A 19,266-nucleotide genomic window follows, 5' to 3' on the forward strand; every position below is an offset into this window, starting at 1 on the left:
ACCGCTCCTGTCATGAATGTAACCAAAGTGTAAAACATGACATTAAAATCTTAATAAACAAACAAACAAAATAAACAAACATTCAGCCTAACCCTGAGTATAATTCAGGTATCACATAGCCAGTTTTTTTTTTTATCAGATCCTGGTGTCACTTTTGATAATGGATGTGGTGACTGAGCGAGCTGGAGTGACTGGATTTGCCGGGACGTTTCTATAATCAGAGACGCTGCTGCAGTAGTTTGAGCGCGGTGCTGTGATTGGAGATTTACTGCAATGCCAGCATTTACCAGAGGTACCATGGACCATTTCTGATCCCAGCTCTGATGGGTTACGTTGATCTAGGTCAGTATTGAATGTTCTCGTTATCTGATCGCTCACCATGCACATACTAACACGAAAAGCCAGGAACAGCTTTGTTTCTCTGTGTACTTGTAATGAATGTGGGCTTGTAACTGACTCGATTTTTATAGGTACAGGACACGCGACTGTCGCATTGCTGCAGTCACTGATGTGCTAACGATCGTGTGTATTTGTGTGTTTGTGGGTTAAATCTGCAGGTCGGTTCAATGTTTGTGAATAACTGTTTATTTTATATAGATTAGAAATCGTGAAGTAGTGCGATGCAGCGTTCACCTGCAACGCAGGTCTAAAGGTTTTCAAGCAAAGCTGCTGCGTATATGTGTTGGCTACCTTTGGTACGTCTACAACCAAAATGCATGTCTAGACATTTGATTTCACACAGATCATATATAAATGGGCCAGTGGCTGTAAAAGTGCTGACATGGTTGGTAAATGGCTGAGCTAAGCGTGGGTACACATGATGAACGCATTGGCTTGTGACTACCGGCTTTTTCCCATCCAAACGCATTTGCTAAAGGGTTTATGGCGCATTGGTAGAACTACGCAAACGAGCACATTAACCCGAACCAACGTAACTTTAATTACAAATAAAATTCTTAAATACTTTTGATAATAACAAATGGATTAACATTATTTTTCGGACAAACGCTCAAACTCGACACAATTTGAGCAGCATGGCAAAAGCCTAGGTGATTTTGGGTTGCCAGGTTGGGCTGTTACTAGGTTGAAATCCTCTCCATCACGAGCTAATTTTGCTGTGTGATCTGTCTGCAATGTTTGTTTATTAGCATTTTAACGTCATATTTTACACTTTTGGTTACAATCATGACAGAAAACGGTAGTTACAAGGTATAATTACACAAGGTTCATCAGTTCACAAGGTTACATCAAACACAGTCATGGGCAATTTTGTATATCCAATTTACCTCACTTGCATGTCTTTGGACTGTGGGAGGAAACCGGAGCACCCGGAGTAAACCCACGCAGACACGGGGAGAACATGCAAACTCTACACAGAAAGGACCCGGACCGCCCCACCTGGGGATCGAACCCAGGACCTTCTTGCTGTGAGCTGACAGTGCTACCCACTTAGCCGCCTTCTGTCTGCAATGAAAATAGAAAAATACATATACTTGTAAGGTCTTGGAAGTTTTGGGGTTTCAATTATTACTGCAACTGCGAGTTCTTTTCTAAGGTTATTTTATGTCTCTGAAGATCTGCCCATCACCACTGGCTTCAATGCACAACAAGCCCTGGCCACAAATGCCCCCTTTCTACTGCACTACTGGTACTGTGTTTTTTAAAATCCATGATCCCACATTTAGTGATTGTTAACATTGCCAATTGACCCATACTGTATGAACTTTGAGACTTTGAGAATAGACCAGTGTTTCATGGACTTTTAAAAATGGATTTAGTCAAACTAGTCCTGTAGTTAGCAGCTTAAGTCAATAACAAACTGTTGTAACAAATTGTTATTCATTTATTGTCTGTTTTACCACTGATTTATCCTGGTCTGGGTTGTGGTGGGTCCTCCTATTATTTAGTCAAATAAAAAAAACAGCAAATGTGAAATGTGAAATCTTACACGATTCCCCCAAAATACACCATATGGCCAGAGTATTTGGACACCTGACTATAAACTTGTTAACAGCTTAGTTTAAAAATAAATCGTATTAAAATAGAGTGAATTTGGGCCCCTTCAGTCAAAAGAGCATTTGAGTGGAAACTGACGTTGGTCAAGAAAGCCCCAATTGATGTTTCAGTTCATTTCAAAGCTGTTCAGTGGGGTTGAGGTCAGGGCTCTGTGCAGGACATTGGAAATCTTTTAAACAAGCTCTTTTTTGTATATCTTTATTGACGTTACTTTATGCACATGGGCACAGTCATGCTGGGACAGCAAAGAATTAGGGACAGGACTTTCCTTTATATCATTTATTTAGTGCACATGTTAGCAGTTGTTGTGGCTAAAACATATGATTTTCAAAAATTAGACTGCAAGTCCCAATACTTTTGGCCATACAGTGTATTTTCCCTTAATTGGTGCTCCTACCTTGTGCCCAGTGTTGACCTAAACCAGGAAAAAGTGGTTGAAATAAAAAATAATGACCCATTCTCTTGCTGTATCCCACGTACGAACTTACACACACATATTTTAACATTTCTTTAAAAATCATTGTATTTTCAGCATTTTACATGATGTTAATTACTTAATGGTATCATACTGTGCACCTGTGTGAACATCTGTACTTATGATTTCCCACTCATTTACTCCTTTTTTCCCTTTAATTTGTCACCCATCTGTTTGTACACAATATATCTGCATATCTACTCTGCTGTTAATACCCCTCTTTTAATGAAATGTTGCAATGATGCTGATGAGCAATCTGTTTTCTACACAGAAGGGAACACTGCGGTGACACATTTATCACCCTCTGAGGCCACATCTTTAAAACATGGATGATTTAGAGCTGAACAGCAACATCACTGTGACGTAAGTCTGACCTAATGCAATGCTGAGTGACTTCTCGAAGCATACTGAACTGAGCTGAGAGAATGAGGCAAGCTGTGAGTGCCACTCTCTCTGTCTGGGGCGAAAGACGCTTGGGATACTCTACTCTAAATGACTCAAGGGAGGCACTTCTGGAGGACAGCTGCCTAAAGCCTGGACTTAAAGAAGACTCTGTTGTGGAAGAGAAGGAGCTGGCAGATGGAGAGAAGGAAGAGCAAGAGGCCGTGGTGGGAAGCTCACCCTCTCCACCTCCGGCATTGACCCAGGGCAATGAGGCTGGTCCAGAACATCCGCCGACACACACGCAATTATCTAATCTCAGATCCGAATTGTCCTTGGGCCGCAGAGGCAGCGTGAAAATAAGTGCACCCGAGAGTGAATCATCAGAAGTGAGAAGAGGATCTCTGGGTTCCCTACTCGTGCAGCGCTGCAGTTCTCTGGGCTCCACAGCTCCACAGTGGGTCCCTGATTCCCAGGCTCCTGTGTGTATGAAATGTGGATCCAGATTTTCTTTCACAAGGAGGCGGCACCATTGCAGAGCCTGTGGGAAGGTATGGCATTAACATTCTTTCATTAGTTGCAAATTTAATGGTGTGTGAATAATTATTATAATTGATGTATGTTTGTTATCAGATCTAAGAACAGTGTGCTGCATCAAAAGACTTGCATTTATTACTGAAATCTGATCTATACAGTATGAGGATAATTTTGTAATTATTGAGTTTGGGTGTTTTAGCTGCATTTATTGCCAACAGTTGTATAAAACCAATTATATTAAATTATTGTTATGCTTTTAACTTTATGGCAAAAGTTGGACACAAGGTGAGGCCAGAAGCCTGCAGAGGGCCCTGACCCCAACCTGATTGAACATTTTTGGGAAATCTGGAGCATTAATAAAGAGCCAGGCCCTCTTGGTGAACATCAGTGCCTTACCTTACTAATGAATGAGCACAAATAATAATAATAATAATGTGTTCTTCAGGTGTTCTGTGTGGTGTGCTGTGACCTACGGTTCAGGTTGACTCACCTTGGTGGTAAAGAGGGTCGGGTCTGTGTCACCTGTCACTCTACACTAATAAACAGTGGGTATTTAAAGGATGAAGCCATTAAAAACATATCTCTTTCTTATTTAGTGCATCATTCTTTTTTATTTACCTAAAGCAATTCCTTTTCCTTTTCTTCATAGGAACTCTTCGCAAAGAACAAAAGAAAGTGTGGTTTGCTGACAACGTTCTCCCTAAAAACGAGACTTTTAGTGCCGATAATACTCCAACCCGGGGGTCCGCAGATCCATCTGTAACTATTTTTATCTTGCATTTCTTTCTTATGCATAGTAGCAGAATTGCACATAAAAAACGGTTTACATATATTTGGCACTAAGTGTTCTTGTAATCACGTATATTAGATACGTGCCTTGGATTGGACAAATTGGCTTGTTTTGTGCAGCAGATGCACTGGATGTACAGGGTTACATTTGGTTCCGACCGTAGATGCATTATCCTCTAAATTAGGAAGGGCATCTGTAAAAACAGTGCCAAGTCTGGTATGCAGACCACACTCTTGAGGTGACCTCTAATATATACATATAAGGGAACAGCCAAAAAAGCTTTATAAACTGTCAGCATACTGTTAACTAGCTTTATATGGTGCTAAAGCTCCCGCATCTGTGTGTGTACTTTAATCAGCGGGGTACAACAGTTTAAGTATATGTAGCTTCAGACTTCAGTTATAAATACTAGTTAATCAACTTAGTATTTACCCTCTATTCACATGTAATGCTAGCATACAAACAAGCTGGTAAAACTGATATACAGTATTGAGATTAAAATACTGTATAACATAGTATGTAACATAGTATGCTTTGCTCACCAACTGTAGGCAATGTCAAACTCTCCAAGCCTGGGGCGAGAGGGAGTGGTTAACAGCCCCAAAGGAAACTCAGCAAAGCCTTTACCACATAAGGGGCTTCCACCCATCCTTACATCTACAGGGGTAAAAGGAGGTATGTAAATATGTAACTTCATCTTTTTGTCTTTATAAATGTAGATATATCTAATCCCTCCACTGCCTTGTCAGCCTTTGCCTCATACATGAGTGAAATGTACAACCCATTGTCAGAAAACTGTGCCTCAGATGTAGATCATGTGTCTTCAAGCAGTATAATTACCCAAAACACACTAAAAGCACCCAGGAATGGGACCATTCTAAAGTGGCCTGTTATGAGTCCTGAAAGCATTTGTAGAAGACATAACATTTGAAAAGACAGCTGTTTTTGTGCTGTTTTACTAGCATAATTGCTAACTAATTGCATAAAAGAGGATTCAGTATCATACAGATGTTTTGGTGTTGTGCAGATTACACAGTGGAGGAAAAGCGGACCGAGATCTCACTGCTGGAGGAACTGGAGCAAGGCCAGACTGAGCCACTGGTGTTTGTTCTTAATGCCAACCTTCTGGCTATGGTGAAGATCGTCAGCTGTATGTCCGCAAATATCACCATTTTCTATTTATTACCTAATTATGCTGGGCATGTGAATCAATACATGCCCCCAAAACAATGTAGTTTGACTGATTAAAATTAGGTATCGGCCCCAGTGTTTGGCCGGTTATTAAGCACCACTGTATAGAAATAATTATTTTCATTGTTTTTTTTTTGTTTACTAAAAAAATATTTGTTTTAATGAGAGATTTGGCTATTAATGACCCAGATTACACAAACATTTTGTCCGGGATGTATTGTTGTCTCACTGCCATTGTTTCCAGGTGGCATTTGATTCTCTGTGACTGGTAAAAGTGAATAAATGACCGTGATATATGAGTGTGTGTGCACATATGTGTGTTCTACAGATGTGAACAGAAGGTGTTGGTGTGTAACATCTAAAGGGATGCATGCAGTGGGTCAGCCAGAGGTAGTTGTGCTATTACAGTGCTTGCCTGAAGAGAAGAGATTCCCAACAGACATCTTCAACCATTTTATTCAGATCTACTGGGATGCTCAGACAGGTAGCATTAACAAATTATTAAATATTGGCGATAGCTTCAGAATTTAACACTTTATTGTACATATATGGCCAAAAATATGTGGACACATTTGAAGCCTTTATCAACTTAAACTAGGACCCACATTTTTCACATATATACTTATTTTATTCTTCTTTCTCTTTTAGCAGGAAAGCTCTTGAATCATTTAAGCCATTCTTTGGCAGCACGGGGGTTTCTGGGTAGCGAGGATCATGCCGGATTTCTCTACGTGCGTCCCACATTACAATCCCTGGACGGTCTGCCACTGCCCCCTCAGCCCTTCTTGTTTGGTCTTCTGATTCATCGGGCTGAGAGTCCCTGGGCCAGAGCGTTCCCTCTGCGTCTCATGTTACGTTTGGGCGCTGAGTATCGTTGTAGGTGCCTCAAAATGGGGATCTTTTTTTTTTGGAAATAAAGAAAAGAGAAAAGAGTGATGAAATGACATTTGGTTAATGTGGCTGTTTTTTCCCCCTGCAGTCTACCCCTGTCCACTGTTCAGTGTGCGGTTTAGGGAGCCACTCTTTGGCCAGATCAACAACAGCATCATGAGGCTCCTGGTGGTGAGGCATTACTATTTTGTGATTTTAAAGTTGGTAATTAGAATTCTGCTGATTTTACAAATTTCTTTTGGCTAAATAGAAAAAGCACTGGGTCTGATTGTTTTACCACTGCTTTATCTTGGTCAGGGTTGCGGTGGGTGCAATTCACTGAACAAAAGGTAGGAAACACCCTGAACAGGTCGCTGGTCCATCACAAGGCAACACACACACACACCTATGGCAATTTTGTATCTCCAGTTACCCTGACTGCATGTTTTTGGACCTGTGGGAGTAAACCGGAGCTCCTGGAGGAAACCCACATGGACACATACAGAATGGACCCGGATCGTTCTACCTGGGAATTTAACCCATAACCTTTCAGTGCTATGCCATCCCTTGGAAATTAATTAAAAACATATAATATTCAACAAATACTATGCAAGATACATTTTATGATTTTGGCTGCATTGTGGTGCAGTGTGTACTGCTGTTGCCTTACAGCAAGAAAGCCCTGGGTTTGATTCCCGGGGCAGTCAAGGTAATTTCTCTTAAAGTTTGCATGTTCTCCCTGTGTCTATGTGAGTTTCCTCTGGGTGCTCAGATTTTCTACCCATAATCTCAAAGACATGTAGTTAGGCTAATTGGAGCTAATAAGAATTGTTTTAGGTATGAGTGTGTGTAATATGTGTGACTTTGGGTTGGACCAGGATGAATTGGTGGTAAAGCAGACAACGAATTCATGAATTTTATTATTTTCCTGTTTGCCAGCAAATAAACATTAATTATTCATTAAAATGTGCAGATGTTTGTCTTCTGTATGATGTGCCAACTTATTCTTACTTTGTGTTTCTTTGTTGTATGACTATAAATAAAGTTTGTTCTGATCTACTTTGTAGGACTTTCGGTTTTACCGGTACACATTACCGGTAGTGACAGGGCTTATGGTTGATTTAGAGGCACGGAGCACATGCATAACGATCCCTAAAAGCCGCCATGCTGAGGTACGTCATCACTCATATATTACAACAATTATTAAAGCATTCCTAATATCCCAAAAGGAAAAATTATTGTACTGCATTCTTTTGTCCATTATTGTTCAGAATGTGACTTAGCATTTTCTTGCTAAAACCACTAAGGACTTCTCTGAAAAATATATCAGTTAGATGGCTGCATATGTTGTGCTAAAATGTGTACGAACCTCATTTTTAAAGAACAGGCTTTACAGCTTAAACACATAATTGAGTGTTATGTTAGCCGTCAAGCAAAAATGGCTATTTTTTGTATATTTTATCAGTGCCAAAACCTGTTATTTAAGTTTCTAGGAATATGACAACAAGCCAGCTAGTTTTGTTCTTACCTAATGCATAGTTACACAGAAGTAGCAGATTACTAAACCTGCCATCATTATTACATTAGCAACTTGTATATTAGTGCAAAGTCTAAATTTAAACATTGTGTTGTCCTAGTGACCTTTTTGCAAAAGTGCAGTACACCAGTTAATAGCATAACCAAGGCAGTGGGGTAAATGCATGGGCTTATAATAGATAGGAGTTTTTCAGTTTCCTCCAACAGTCCAAAAATGCAGTCAGGAAAATTGGAGATACAAAATTGCCCTTGCTTTGTGTGTGTGTTTGCCCTGTGATGGAGTGGTGACCTGTCCAGGGTGTTTCCTACCTTTTGCCCAGTGAATTGCACCCACCATGTCCATGGTAAAACAGGGGAGACTTTATAGTTTCTCAATAATATAACAAAATTTCATACTGATTTAGTGTTTGCAATTGAGCAGTTATGATGCTATGCTGATAAATCAGGTCATGTTTTTTCTACTATTGCTTGCTCAGCTGCTAAAGGTGCTGAATAAGTCAAATGAGAAACTGCTGGCCATGGGCGCCTGTTTTAATGAGCGTGCCGACTCCCATCTCATCTGCGTACAGACTGCAGACGGACAGTACCAGACGCAGGCTATCAGCATTCACAATCAACCTCGCAGGAGTAAGAACACACACATAAACAAACACACAACGATCACATGCAAATGCACATACTGTCATTTTAGAGAAGAATGCATACTCATTTAGATAAAGGAATAAATTAAGTACGGTAAAGCTTGCTGCAGAGTACCAAAGTGTTTATTTCCATCCATGTTTTTCATATATTCAGCAAAAGCTAAAACTGTAAATCTAATTATTTCCTTCTCCTACTGAAATTCTGGATGCATTACATGATGAAAACATTAGCATCCACCAAACTGAGAGCTGGGAGCAACTTTTTTTGAGCCATTTGACATTTTAAAGATGGTACCAGTTTTCCACGAGCCCAGTAGAATGCTTAAGCCATTCTGTGATATTTATTTTTTCTCACAATTGCATGCATATTTAGGTGGCTTAATCATTTTCAATTTACAGAAATTAAACAGGCACCATACCGTTTTGGAGGGTTGAGATGATTACAAGAACCCCAAGTAGACAGGAGGCCCATATGAATATATAAATTAACTAAAATAATAAATGTAATTCTTTTGCAATATTTTCACACATTTACTGTTTTCTTAATAAAAGATTACTAACAGTCTTAATCATTTAAAAAATACAATATTTTGTGCTCTGTTATTTATAAATGTTCTAGATGGTTCATTAAGAAGTAGATGTATAATGCAGTGGTAGCTCAGCGGTTAAAGTACAGGACTAGTAACTGAAAGGTCACTGGTTCAAACACCACATCTGCCAACTTGCCACTGTTGGGCCCTTGAGCAAGGCCCTTAACCCTCAACTGCTTGCAATGTATACAGTCTCAATTGTAAGTCGCTTTGATAAAAGGCGTCTGCTAAATGCTGAAAATGTAAATGTAGATTTCAACTGTTTCCCCAAAACTCCTTCCAAAAGGTCTGTGTGAGACTCGGCAATAATATGACCCATCCCTTGCAGAGTTTTTGAGTGACGCCGGACCCAGCACGATCTTGACCAGGGAACAGCAGTTGATGAAAATAAATGAATAACCAACTGAATTTAATTTTACCACACGAATGCGGCCTGTTTCAATCTAGCGAAATACCAATGCAATCGATATGTTTTTTAAAAGTAGTGTTTATTAATGACCACCAGGGGGCCTTAAGAGCACACTTACTGTATTGCCATTAAATACACCATGAGGCGAAAACTATGTGGACACCTCTCAATCAGTTAATGTTTTAGCCACATACACCTGTATAAAATAAATGAATATATGATTTACTATAATTTATGTGTGCTACTTTGTTAAGGGAAGATCTTTTCCTGTTTTATCATGATTGTGGTGTGAAAGGGCTGTAGACCCCAGACCTCAAAGCCACTAATTAGCTTTGGGATGAATATAGGATGATGATTGCAAGCCAGACGTTCTTGTCCAGCATCAGTGCCTGACTTCACAAATGTTCTTTTGACCTAAGGGGTATTAATTTCTGGAGACACACTCCCTAAATCCTGTTGTAACCTTTTCAAGAGAAAAAAACCTTATAGCAAGTAAACATGGGATCAACTCCTTACAATTGCCCATAGTTTTAAAATAGCTTGTCTGAAAAACTCATTGTTAGTTGTTCGCAATCAGTTGGCCATGCAGTGTTCGCTTACTAGTCAGATTTATTATGATTAAAATGAAAATGTGTCTGTTTCTCAGTTACAGGCTCCTGCTTTTTTGTATTCAGTGGAGCTCTGAAGGCATCATCAGGATTCCTGGCCAAGTCCAGCATCGTTGAAGGTTTTTACTTGAATTCTATAATTTAGTGTTTTGATTATTTATACAAGCTGTATAAATATTGCTGAGGTATTTATTGCTGATGTTTGCATACACTGAGAATGAGTGGGAGTGAACATGATGATTAATGTGTGAGTAGGATGGAAAAATCTAAATTCTAGCTGATGTGGATGAACATGAAGGTAGAGTGCAGTCTGTATGTATTTGAACAGTGTGTGTTTCCTTTAATGAAACATTACACAGTTATTGCAGAGACAGTTTAAATGGCATTAGTATGTATTACAACAACGGACAGATGTTTTTAGAACTTTGCAGTGGTAGGATGGTGGTAAGGAATTCTGTGAACAGCTGACCGCAGTGTGTGTCCACAAGAAAAATATGGGGGTGTTTTTAAGTCCTGCTTTTAAAGTATATAATCCAATCTGACCTTCAGGGTACATAAAAGTGCCTTGTAAGTTGTTTTTTTGTAGTGTAATTTGTATTTTGATATACTTCTAAGTACACTAATTGTTGATTTGGGACAAAGCCTTAGTCAAACAGTCCGAAACAAGAAAACATTGTGCTTTTACCAACACAGACATATACTGTATATATATATACACCGTATATACATACATAATATACATTTAATATACTGTATATATATATATATATATATATATATATATATATATATATATATATATATATATATATATATATATATACAGTGTATCACAAAAGTGAGTACACCCCTCACATTTCTGCAGATATTTAAGTATATCTTTTCATGGGACAACACTGACAAAATGACACTTTGACACAATGAAAAGTAGTCTGTGTGCAGCTTATATAACAGTGTAAATTTATTCTTCCCTCAAAATAACTCAATATACAGCCATTAATGTCTAAACCACCGGCAACAAAAGTGAGTACACCCCTTAGTGAAAGTTCCTGAAGTGTCAATATTTTGTGTGGCCACCATTATTTTCCAGAACTGCCTTAACTCTCCTGGGCAAGGAGTTTACCAGAGCTTCACAGGTTGCCACTGGAATGCTTTTCCACTCCTCCATGACGACATCACGGAGCTGGCGGATATTCGAGACTTTGCGCTCCTCCACCTTCCGCTTCAGGATGCTCCAAAGATGTTCTATTGGGTTTAGGTCTGGAGACATGCTTGGCCAGTCCATCACCTTTACCCTCAGCCTCTTCAATAAAGCAGTGGTCGTCTTAGAGGTGTGTTTGGGGTCATTATCATGCTGGAACACTGCCCTGCGACCCAGTTTCCGGAGGGAGGGGATCATGCTCTGCTTCAGTATTTCACAGTACATATTGGAGTTCATGTGTCCCTCAATGAAATGTAACTCCCCAACACCTGCTGCACTCATGCAGCCCCAGACCATGGCATTCCCACCACCATGCTTGACTGTAGGCATGACACACTTATCTTTGTACTCCTCACCTGATTGCCGCCACACATGCTTGAGACCATCTGAACCAAACAAATTAATCTTGGTCTCATCAGACCATAGGACATGGTTCCAGTAATCCATGTCCTTTGTTGACATGTCTTCAGCAAACTGTTTGCGGGCTTTCTTGTGTAGAGACTTCAGAAGAGGCTTCCTTCTGGGGTGACAGCCATGCAGACCAATTTGATGTAGTGTGCGGCGTATGGTCTGAGCACTGACAGGCTGACCCCCCACCTTTTCAATCTCTGCAGCAATGCTGACAGCACTCCTGCGCCTATCTTTCAAAGACAGCAGTTGGATGTGACGCTGAGCACGTGCACTCAGCTTCTTTGGACGACCAACGCGAGGTCTTTTCTGAGTGGACCCTGCTCTTTTAAAACGCTGGATGATCTTGGCCACTGTGCTGCAGCTCAGTTTCAGGGTGTTGGCAATCTTCTTGTAGCCTTGGCCATCTTCATGTAGCGCAACAATTCGTCTTTTAAGATCCTCAGAGAGTTCTTTGCCATGAGGTGCCATGTTGGAACTTTCAGTGACCAGTATGAGAGAGTGTGAGAGCTGTACTACTAAATTGAACACACCTGCTCCCTATGCACACCTGAGACCTAGTAACACTAACGAGTCACATGACATTTTGGAGGGAAAATGACAAGCAGTGCTCAATTTGGACATTTAGGGGTGTAGTCTCTTAGGGGTGTACTCACTTTTGTTGCCGGTGGTTTAGACATTAATGGCTGTATATTGAGTTATTTTGAGGGAAGAATAAATTTACACTGTTATATAAGCTGCACACAGACTACTTTTCATTGTGTCAAAGTGTCATTTTGTCAGTGTTGTCCCATGAAAAGATATACTTAAATATCTGCAGAAATGTGAGGGGTGTACTCACTTTTGTGATACACTGTATATATATATATATAATTTACATTTAAAAACCAGATAAAGTTTAGATCATTGGGCTTTCAGTACAGCAATATGGGTTCTGGGGACCTGGGTTTGATCTTTGCCTTTGGTCACAGTGTCTGCATAAGCTTTCTCAGGGTTTTTTAAAATGTATTTATAAAGACTGCCTTCAAAATTGTCCTTTGGTATGAGTGAGTTAAAAAGTTCAATTAACCTAATGTAAAAAGTATTGCTCCTGTAACCCCACTGTTCATACTAATATAGAAAATATATTATTATTTTTAGATGGGTTGTTGGTGCAAGTAACTATGGAAACCATGGTGGAGTTACGACGAGCTCTCCGAGACATGAGAGACTTCACTCTTACCTGTGGAAAACTCCAGCAGTCAGACAGACAGGAATATGTAAATATTCAGTGGCAGGATGAAGAGCCCAGTTTTAATAAAGGGTAAGACAAAGTCAATCTGCGTAGTATAAAATCTTTACTCCTGATGGTGCAAAATTCAATTAATAAGTAATCAAATACTCGGTTACTATGTACAAATAAGCGTTTATTGTACTGTGCTGGTGGTTTTATTGCTGCTGCACCTCTCCACTTGTCTTTATTGTTCTGACTCACAGAATAATCAGCCCTATTGATGGAAAGTCTATGGAATCGGTTTCTTGTGTTAAGGCTCACCAGCGGTTAGAGTATCGAGCTACTGGAAAGGTCATACGTTGGACAGAGGTACACACACACACACACACACACACACACACACACACACACACACAGAAATATCATGTAACTTTGTGTCATGGCCACTCAATTCCTCCTTAGTGATTATGAATGACAGCATGTGCTGTTTCTTTTCCCAAATAAACAGAACTAGTTTGATGGTGCCTATGAGACTAAGACAAATGCATGGGTAGAGAATGCAAAACCAACTTGGTGTACTGCATTTATATTTTAGACATTTAGACAGATTTTATAATATTTTTAGAAAGCACATAATAAACTTAAAAATGGTTCAATTTGTCATTCATTCATGGTCTGTTTTACCACTGCCTTATTTTATTTAGGGTTGGGCAAATTGTAGGAAACACCCCAGACAGGTTGCCAGTCCATCATCACAAAAAAAACAAATTGTCATAACATACACATCCTTTACAAATGTACATAAAGTTTGGATTTAACTCTTTGCTATCAGCATCCTATTCACACACACACACACACACACACACACACACACACACACACACACACTCACTTTTTACCTACAATTCTGTAATTCTGTTCTTGGGTTGATATTTTACAGAGGTGAATTAACTGTTGTTGGCTCCACAGGTGTTCTTTCTTCAGAGAGAGGAACAGTCCAACGGCAACCATGCCAACTATAATCGCCTGATTGAGCGACTGGCACGAGCATTCTGCCTGGCCCTGTCCCAGTCCCTGAGTCTGCTCAAGGAGGATGGTATGACCAAATTAGCTCTGCGCGTCACATTGGATGGACAGAAGGTAAGAATGCTGCACAGTTATGCTAATAGGTTCCATTGTTTTATTAGTAATAAGATTTTAGTGTGCTCCCGAGTAGCATGAAAAGAAAAGTGTTTGCCCTGTTATATGGAGATTGTAAGTACAAGACTTTATAATGTGATAGCCACTGGTGATTATTCAAAAGATTGCAGAAGTAGCTCTAGGTTTTGGGTGGCATTAATGGCACCCGCTTAAGAATTGGGAATAGAAATAAGCAAGTGTCTTTATGTCTGTATAAACTGTCTAGCTAAAGCGGACATTCTTTTTTTTATATATTTATGCATTTTACCCCTTTTTTAAAACACATTGTCCTATTTATTTTTACTCTCTTCATTGTACTGATCCTTCATACTGAGATCTGCTTGAAAATGTAGGGTGTGGTGGGCTGCAAAACACTGGCATTTCCCTCAGGAATCATTCCTGCCTTTCTCGTTCCCAGGAAAAAGCTCTGGATCACACCCTAACCGAGATACTGAAGATAAATAATTAAAGAAATGATTTATAGTCTCTTTAAAATACTCTAGCAGTCCTTTTAATTGAACCTCGGAGCACATACTGTACATTTCATTTACAAAACAAAATATTCCTACAAAGGTTTTATCTCCACACTTGCAGATATAGTGGATGCTATAGTGTTGATTTAGATCATCATTTCAGGGAAATACACAACATATTTAACCACTTTCTGTTTGGTTATTTGATAGTTCCAGTGTGTATCCATTTTACACACAGCTTTATACACACAGCATCCTTTTGACTCTATATATATATATATATATATATATATATATATATATATATATATATATATATATATATATATATATAAGTCAAAATCTTTGAAACTCAACGCCCTTCATCGAGAAATTTGTACCCATAAACTGGACGTTTCCCTTAAACTCAACATGTGTGCGACTGCTGCTTTGTTCAGCACTCGGCTTGACCGGTGCAGTAAAAAGTCATGCGAACATGAGATGAATCTGCATTTGTGTGGAATAACCGTTAAATTTACTCTGAAAGCTCTACATGTATCTGTGTTCAGCTTTATTTCTCCTGTTTCACTTTTAAACTTGTGTTAAAGCTTGAGGTTTTGAGAAATGGAATCAGCTTTTCAAAGAGAGTCTAAAACGCCTATCATAAAAAATAAAAAAAGTCACTTAATTTATTAAAAGAATGATATAGAAACACTAAACCTCTCTTAATTATTACTGCTTATTTGTTTTCTCCACTAATTAAGAAGCATAAGAAAACAATAAAGAAGTAAAGAGCAGGTTTTATTGTATTTTGATTGATTTTTAACTGTTTTTTAATTGTATTTCCGTGATTTTATATTATCTTAAAATCAATAAAAAGCTATAAAGCCATAGGGCTTTTCTGCCTGCAAAAAGTACTGGGGCATTAGATTTAATGAAAGAAAACATGAATGGAACCATGAAAGTTTGTCTTATTGGCCTAGAAACTAGATCTGGACAGTTCAACAAAAGAACCTCAAACATAGACCCAACATAAGAATAAGGCTGGACAAAGGTGAAAGTGTTGCATTGCCTATCCAACCTCCTGACTTGAATTCTATTACTAAGTGTGAAACATTGTAAAAATTCAGCAAATTGACCTTCAAACCCTTAGAGAATCATAGCTAATTTTTCAAGTAAAATTTTAACCAAGCAAAACATTTTTTAATTGTAGATGTATTGACAATGTAATGGCAAGCAACAGTTTGGTAATGATACCCCCCCATCTTTTCCCAGGGTATATGAACTGAAAGTATGTTAAATAAAAACACTGTTCCTTTTGAATGTATTTACTTTTCCAGATGTTTTTAAAATGTTTATATTGGACTTGTAATGTAGTTATTCTTAAGCTGTAAACGTATGTTTCTTTACTCTGCAATTTTGCTAACTTTAAAGCTAAAACATTGACCAAATGTCTCTTAATTTAAAAAGAACCTTATAACCGTAAGATCACATTGTTTGTTTCAGATGGTGTTTCTGTCAGGCAGTAATGGCCAGCTTCTGCCACTGTGCTACTTGGACAGTCTGAACCAGTCATTAACATCGGTCGTGCTAAGTCTATGTCAGCATCATGGATACACAGCTCTGCAGCTAGAGCTCATCTTTTACATTCTGGAGGACATATCCTAGAGAAGAACAGGCTGAAAGCTCCACCACAGTACCGCCCGCCTGGTTATGTACTGCTGGGTAGAATAGAGGAGACACACTGTGCCATAGACCCAACCTAGACCTAACCCCTTCACATAATCTAGATACCTGAAAAGATAAATAATACACATACCATATTACTCCCAGATTCATACCTCTTTAGAATAGTTGTATCGACTTGAGCCAGTAGATTCTAGACTGAGCCATGTTCAAAACTACTTTTCACCAGCAGCTTTGTAGACAATTGGCGTACACTACATGGCCAAAAGTATGTGGACACGTAAAGATAACATGCTCTTTAAACATCTCATCCCAAATCCATTGCGTTGTCCTAGAATTGATCCCTCCTTTTGCTGCTCTTTTAAAGAGCTTTTTACTAGATTTTGGAACTTCATTCCCAGGGTTCCCTGCCATTCATAAACGAGAAATTAGTTAAATTGGGTGCTGATATTGGTTTACAGGACTTGGCATAAGGTTTCAGTATATCCTTAAGATGCTGTTGGGGTAGGTTTCAGTGCTTTGTAGAGGCAAGTTAAGATCTTAGAATGTTGTCACTAACTAGATATCAAACAATCATGTAAAATAACACTATCATTATGAGGGTTTTCACTGGAACTAAAGGACAAACCCTTTGATGGACTGGTGACCTGTCCAGAGTGGTTTCTGAATTTCGCCCAGTGAATTGTACCTACTGTGACCTTGAATCAGATAAAGCAGTGGTAAAACAGACAGTGAATGAATGAACTAAGGGACGAGACTCAAACCTTCCTGAATCGTTATCTGTCCTTTAAAAGGTTTTTCTTAATGAACATTCTCTATTGTGCTATTGTGCTTTACTCCATCCAGTTTGGCATTAAACACTGTATTTAGCTTACTGCTTAGCCATGGAAATCCAGTCAATAAATAGTTACTCTGCTGACTGCAGTTTGGGACTTGGTAATGAGTGCAAAGATATTTTTTGTAGTACTAATATGCAAAATAGCTTTCAGTAGTCCCATTCTGTGAGCTTGTGTGGCCTTCTGTTTTCTGGCTGAGCTACTTATGTATTTTTAGTAACTTCATAATCACAGCACCCTTTTAGTTGACCAGGCAACTCAAGACGGACAGAAATGTAAAAGTTCTCACACTTGCCAATGTGATGTATTGGGAGATTGCATGGCTGTATTTTAGGAACCTGTAAAGAATGAATGTAAATAAAAAAAAGTTTAATTTGCTTACCGGAAAACGTGTCAACATAGTTTTGGCAATGTAGTTCAAGCTTTGGTATTAGATGCATGTTCACCAATACATGAAAGAAAACAAAACGCTATGTTTTTGGGTGAATGGACTTGATTAGCATGACTTATACCTAGTTCTTTTATAACATTTTTGTTACATTAATAATGATTTGTGGAGTCCAGGGTGGTTTACAGTGAATCTCCGATAAACGTCCAGATGCTGGTTTGTAGATATACAGCATTTTCACCTCTGTGACATTGTACAAATACCATTCACACCTGTGGCTATAAAAACACCAGTTTTAGATCTTCCTGCAATACAGTAGATAGTTGTAAAAAATATCAAACTCTTATGTACAGCCTCTGAGCTTACTTAGAACAACTAATAAAAAGTACAATAGCTACATTATCTGTATCCACTATACAAAGTTTTATCAAATGTACCTATTGAAGCTACTTTCCAACCCACTTTTCCTCATACACACACACACACACACACACACACACACACACACACACACACACACACTAGCGTAGGCAGCTTGCTGATCTTTCAACTTCACATTATATTCCTCTGCCCCTTTTAGAAAGAGAATAGAAGTTTTGTTTACATCCTACATGACTGGCATAACTGAGATTACAGAGACGTCGCATGCAGACACTTACTAAAACAATGGTGTGTTGCACAACCAACTGAACAAGTGAAACAACCAGCACAGCTGAAACTAACCTTTGAACACATAGCTGGGGTAAAAGTAAATGTGCATTATAGAAACAGGGTTGGTATAACGGCTGCCATAACGGCTGCCATACGTTGAATTACATATTAAACAAACCTATATACTGGCAAACAAGTATTAACAACTTTTGTTTTTGTTATTTAATTATATTTTCTGGGCATATATCCACTTCAAACGTACATGCATAATACCTTTTAACTTTGTACTTATAAATATGACTTTAAAAGTATATATTTATAAGCACAAAAAATGTAGTTTTAAAAAACAAATTTCATATAGAAAAGGAGGACTGGGTTACTGTTTTTAGCATATACAGTATATATACAGTATAGATATACACTCAATGGCCACTTATTAGAAACCCCATGCCCAGCCGTAATTCTTCCTGGCATGGATTCCACAAGGTTTGGTTCATGTTGACAACTGAAAAGTGATACCATATGATGATATAAACTTATTGTCATATTCATGGAACGAGTTTAGGATCAATTATAATAAGTAATCATTTAACATGGGTAAACTGTGGCCACCTGTGTGACACCACAAGAAATGAAAGATTATAAATTGGCCTGTAATTATTAAGTTTAGAGGGGTTGACACTTCTGTTCCCCAAAATGACATGAGAACTGCCTTAGGGATTTGTGTAAGTCCTTGCTGCAGTAACTGATTGACAATTTGCAGATAATGAGCTTAAAACCTGTTTGAGGAACTGGGAAGGTAGGGGATCAAGAGCACAGGTTGAAGGGTTTAGTGATAAAACTACATTTAAAAGTGGTTCTGAGTCAATCAGTTCAAAGTGCAACATATTGCTATTGGTGGAGCTGTTATTTGGCATTTTGATCAGGCCAACACTGTTGATGCTAAATGTATTCTTCCTAATATCAGTGACCTTATTATTAAAAAATCTTGCAAACTCATTACATTTAGCAGACGAGAGAAATTCTGGTAAGCTTAATGAGGCAGGATTAAGTAGTCGGTCTATGGTAAAGAAAATACATTTTGCATTATTTTCTGATTATCAGTTTAATTAGTGAAATAAGCCTTCCTGATTGAATTCATCTCATGGTTAAAGTTTTAAATTTCCAGCATTGTGTTTCACTATTTCCTCTCTGGTTTCTTATAGTCG

At 38.6% G+C, this 19,266-nt stretch overlaps 1 protein-coding gene across 1 annotated transcript; it reads left to right on the plus strand.

Moving 5' to 3' along the window:
* The first annotated feature begins 296 nt into the window (after positions 1-296).
* zfyve9b (zinc finger, FYVE domain containing 9b) lies at positions 297-18,254 on the plus strand. The gene is made up of 16 exons (XM_063013524.1): positions 297-342; positions 2,763-3,423; positions 3,855-3,954; positions 4,059-4,168; positions 4,751-4,874; positions 5,227-5,349; positions 5,719-5,874; positions 6,042-6,266; positions 6,370-6,452; positions 7,328-7,432; positions 8,273-8,423; positions 10,083-10,163; positions 12,794-12,956; positions 13,130-13,235; positions 13,836-14,006; positions 16,004-18,254. Exons 2-16 carry the CDS (start codon positions 2,917-2,919, stop codon positions 16,163-16,165), a joined length of 2,367 nt encoding a protein of 788 aa, XP_062869594.1. The 5' UTR covers positions 297-342; positions 2,763-2,916; the 3' UTR covers positions 16,166-18,254.
* The last annotated feature ends 1,012 nt before the right edge of the window (positions 18,255-19,266 follow it).

The sequence above is a fragment of the Trichomycterus rosablanca genome, chromosome 17 (genome assembly GCF_030014385.1).
Source record: "Trichomycterus rosablanca isolate fTriRos1 chromosome 17, fTriRos1.hap1, whole genome shotgun sequence".
Taxonomy (NCBI): Eukaryota; Metazoa; Chordata; class Actinopteri; order Siluriformes; family Trichomycteridae; genus Trichomycterus; species Trichomycterus rosablanca.

Bases quoted from the DNA above. Each gene is read 5' to 3' on its own strand.
- zfyve9b (XM_063013524.1), top strand. From the start codon at position 2,917: ATGAGGCAAGCTGTGAGTGCCACTCTCTCTGTCTGGGGCGAAAGACGC. The intron at 3,955-4,058 runs GTGGGTATTTAA...TTTTCTTCATAG, and splicing joins TCACTCTACACTAATAAACA to GAACTCTTCGCAAAGAACAA. The intron at 12,957-13,129 runs GTAAGACAAAGT...TCTGACTCACAG, and splicing joins GAGCCCAGTTTTAATAAAGG to AATAATCAGCCCTATTGATG.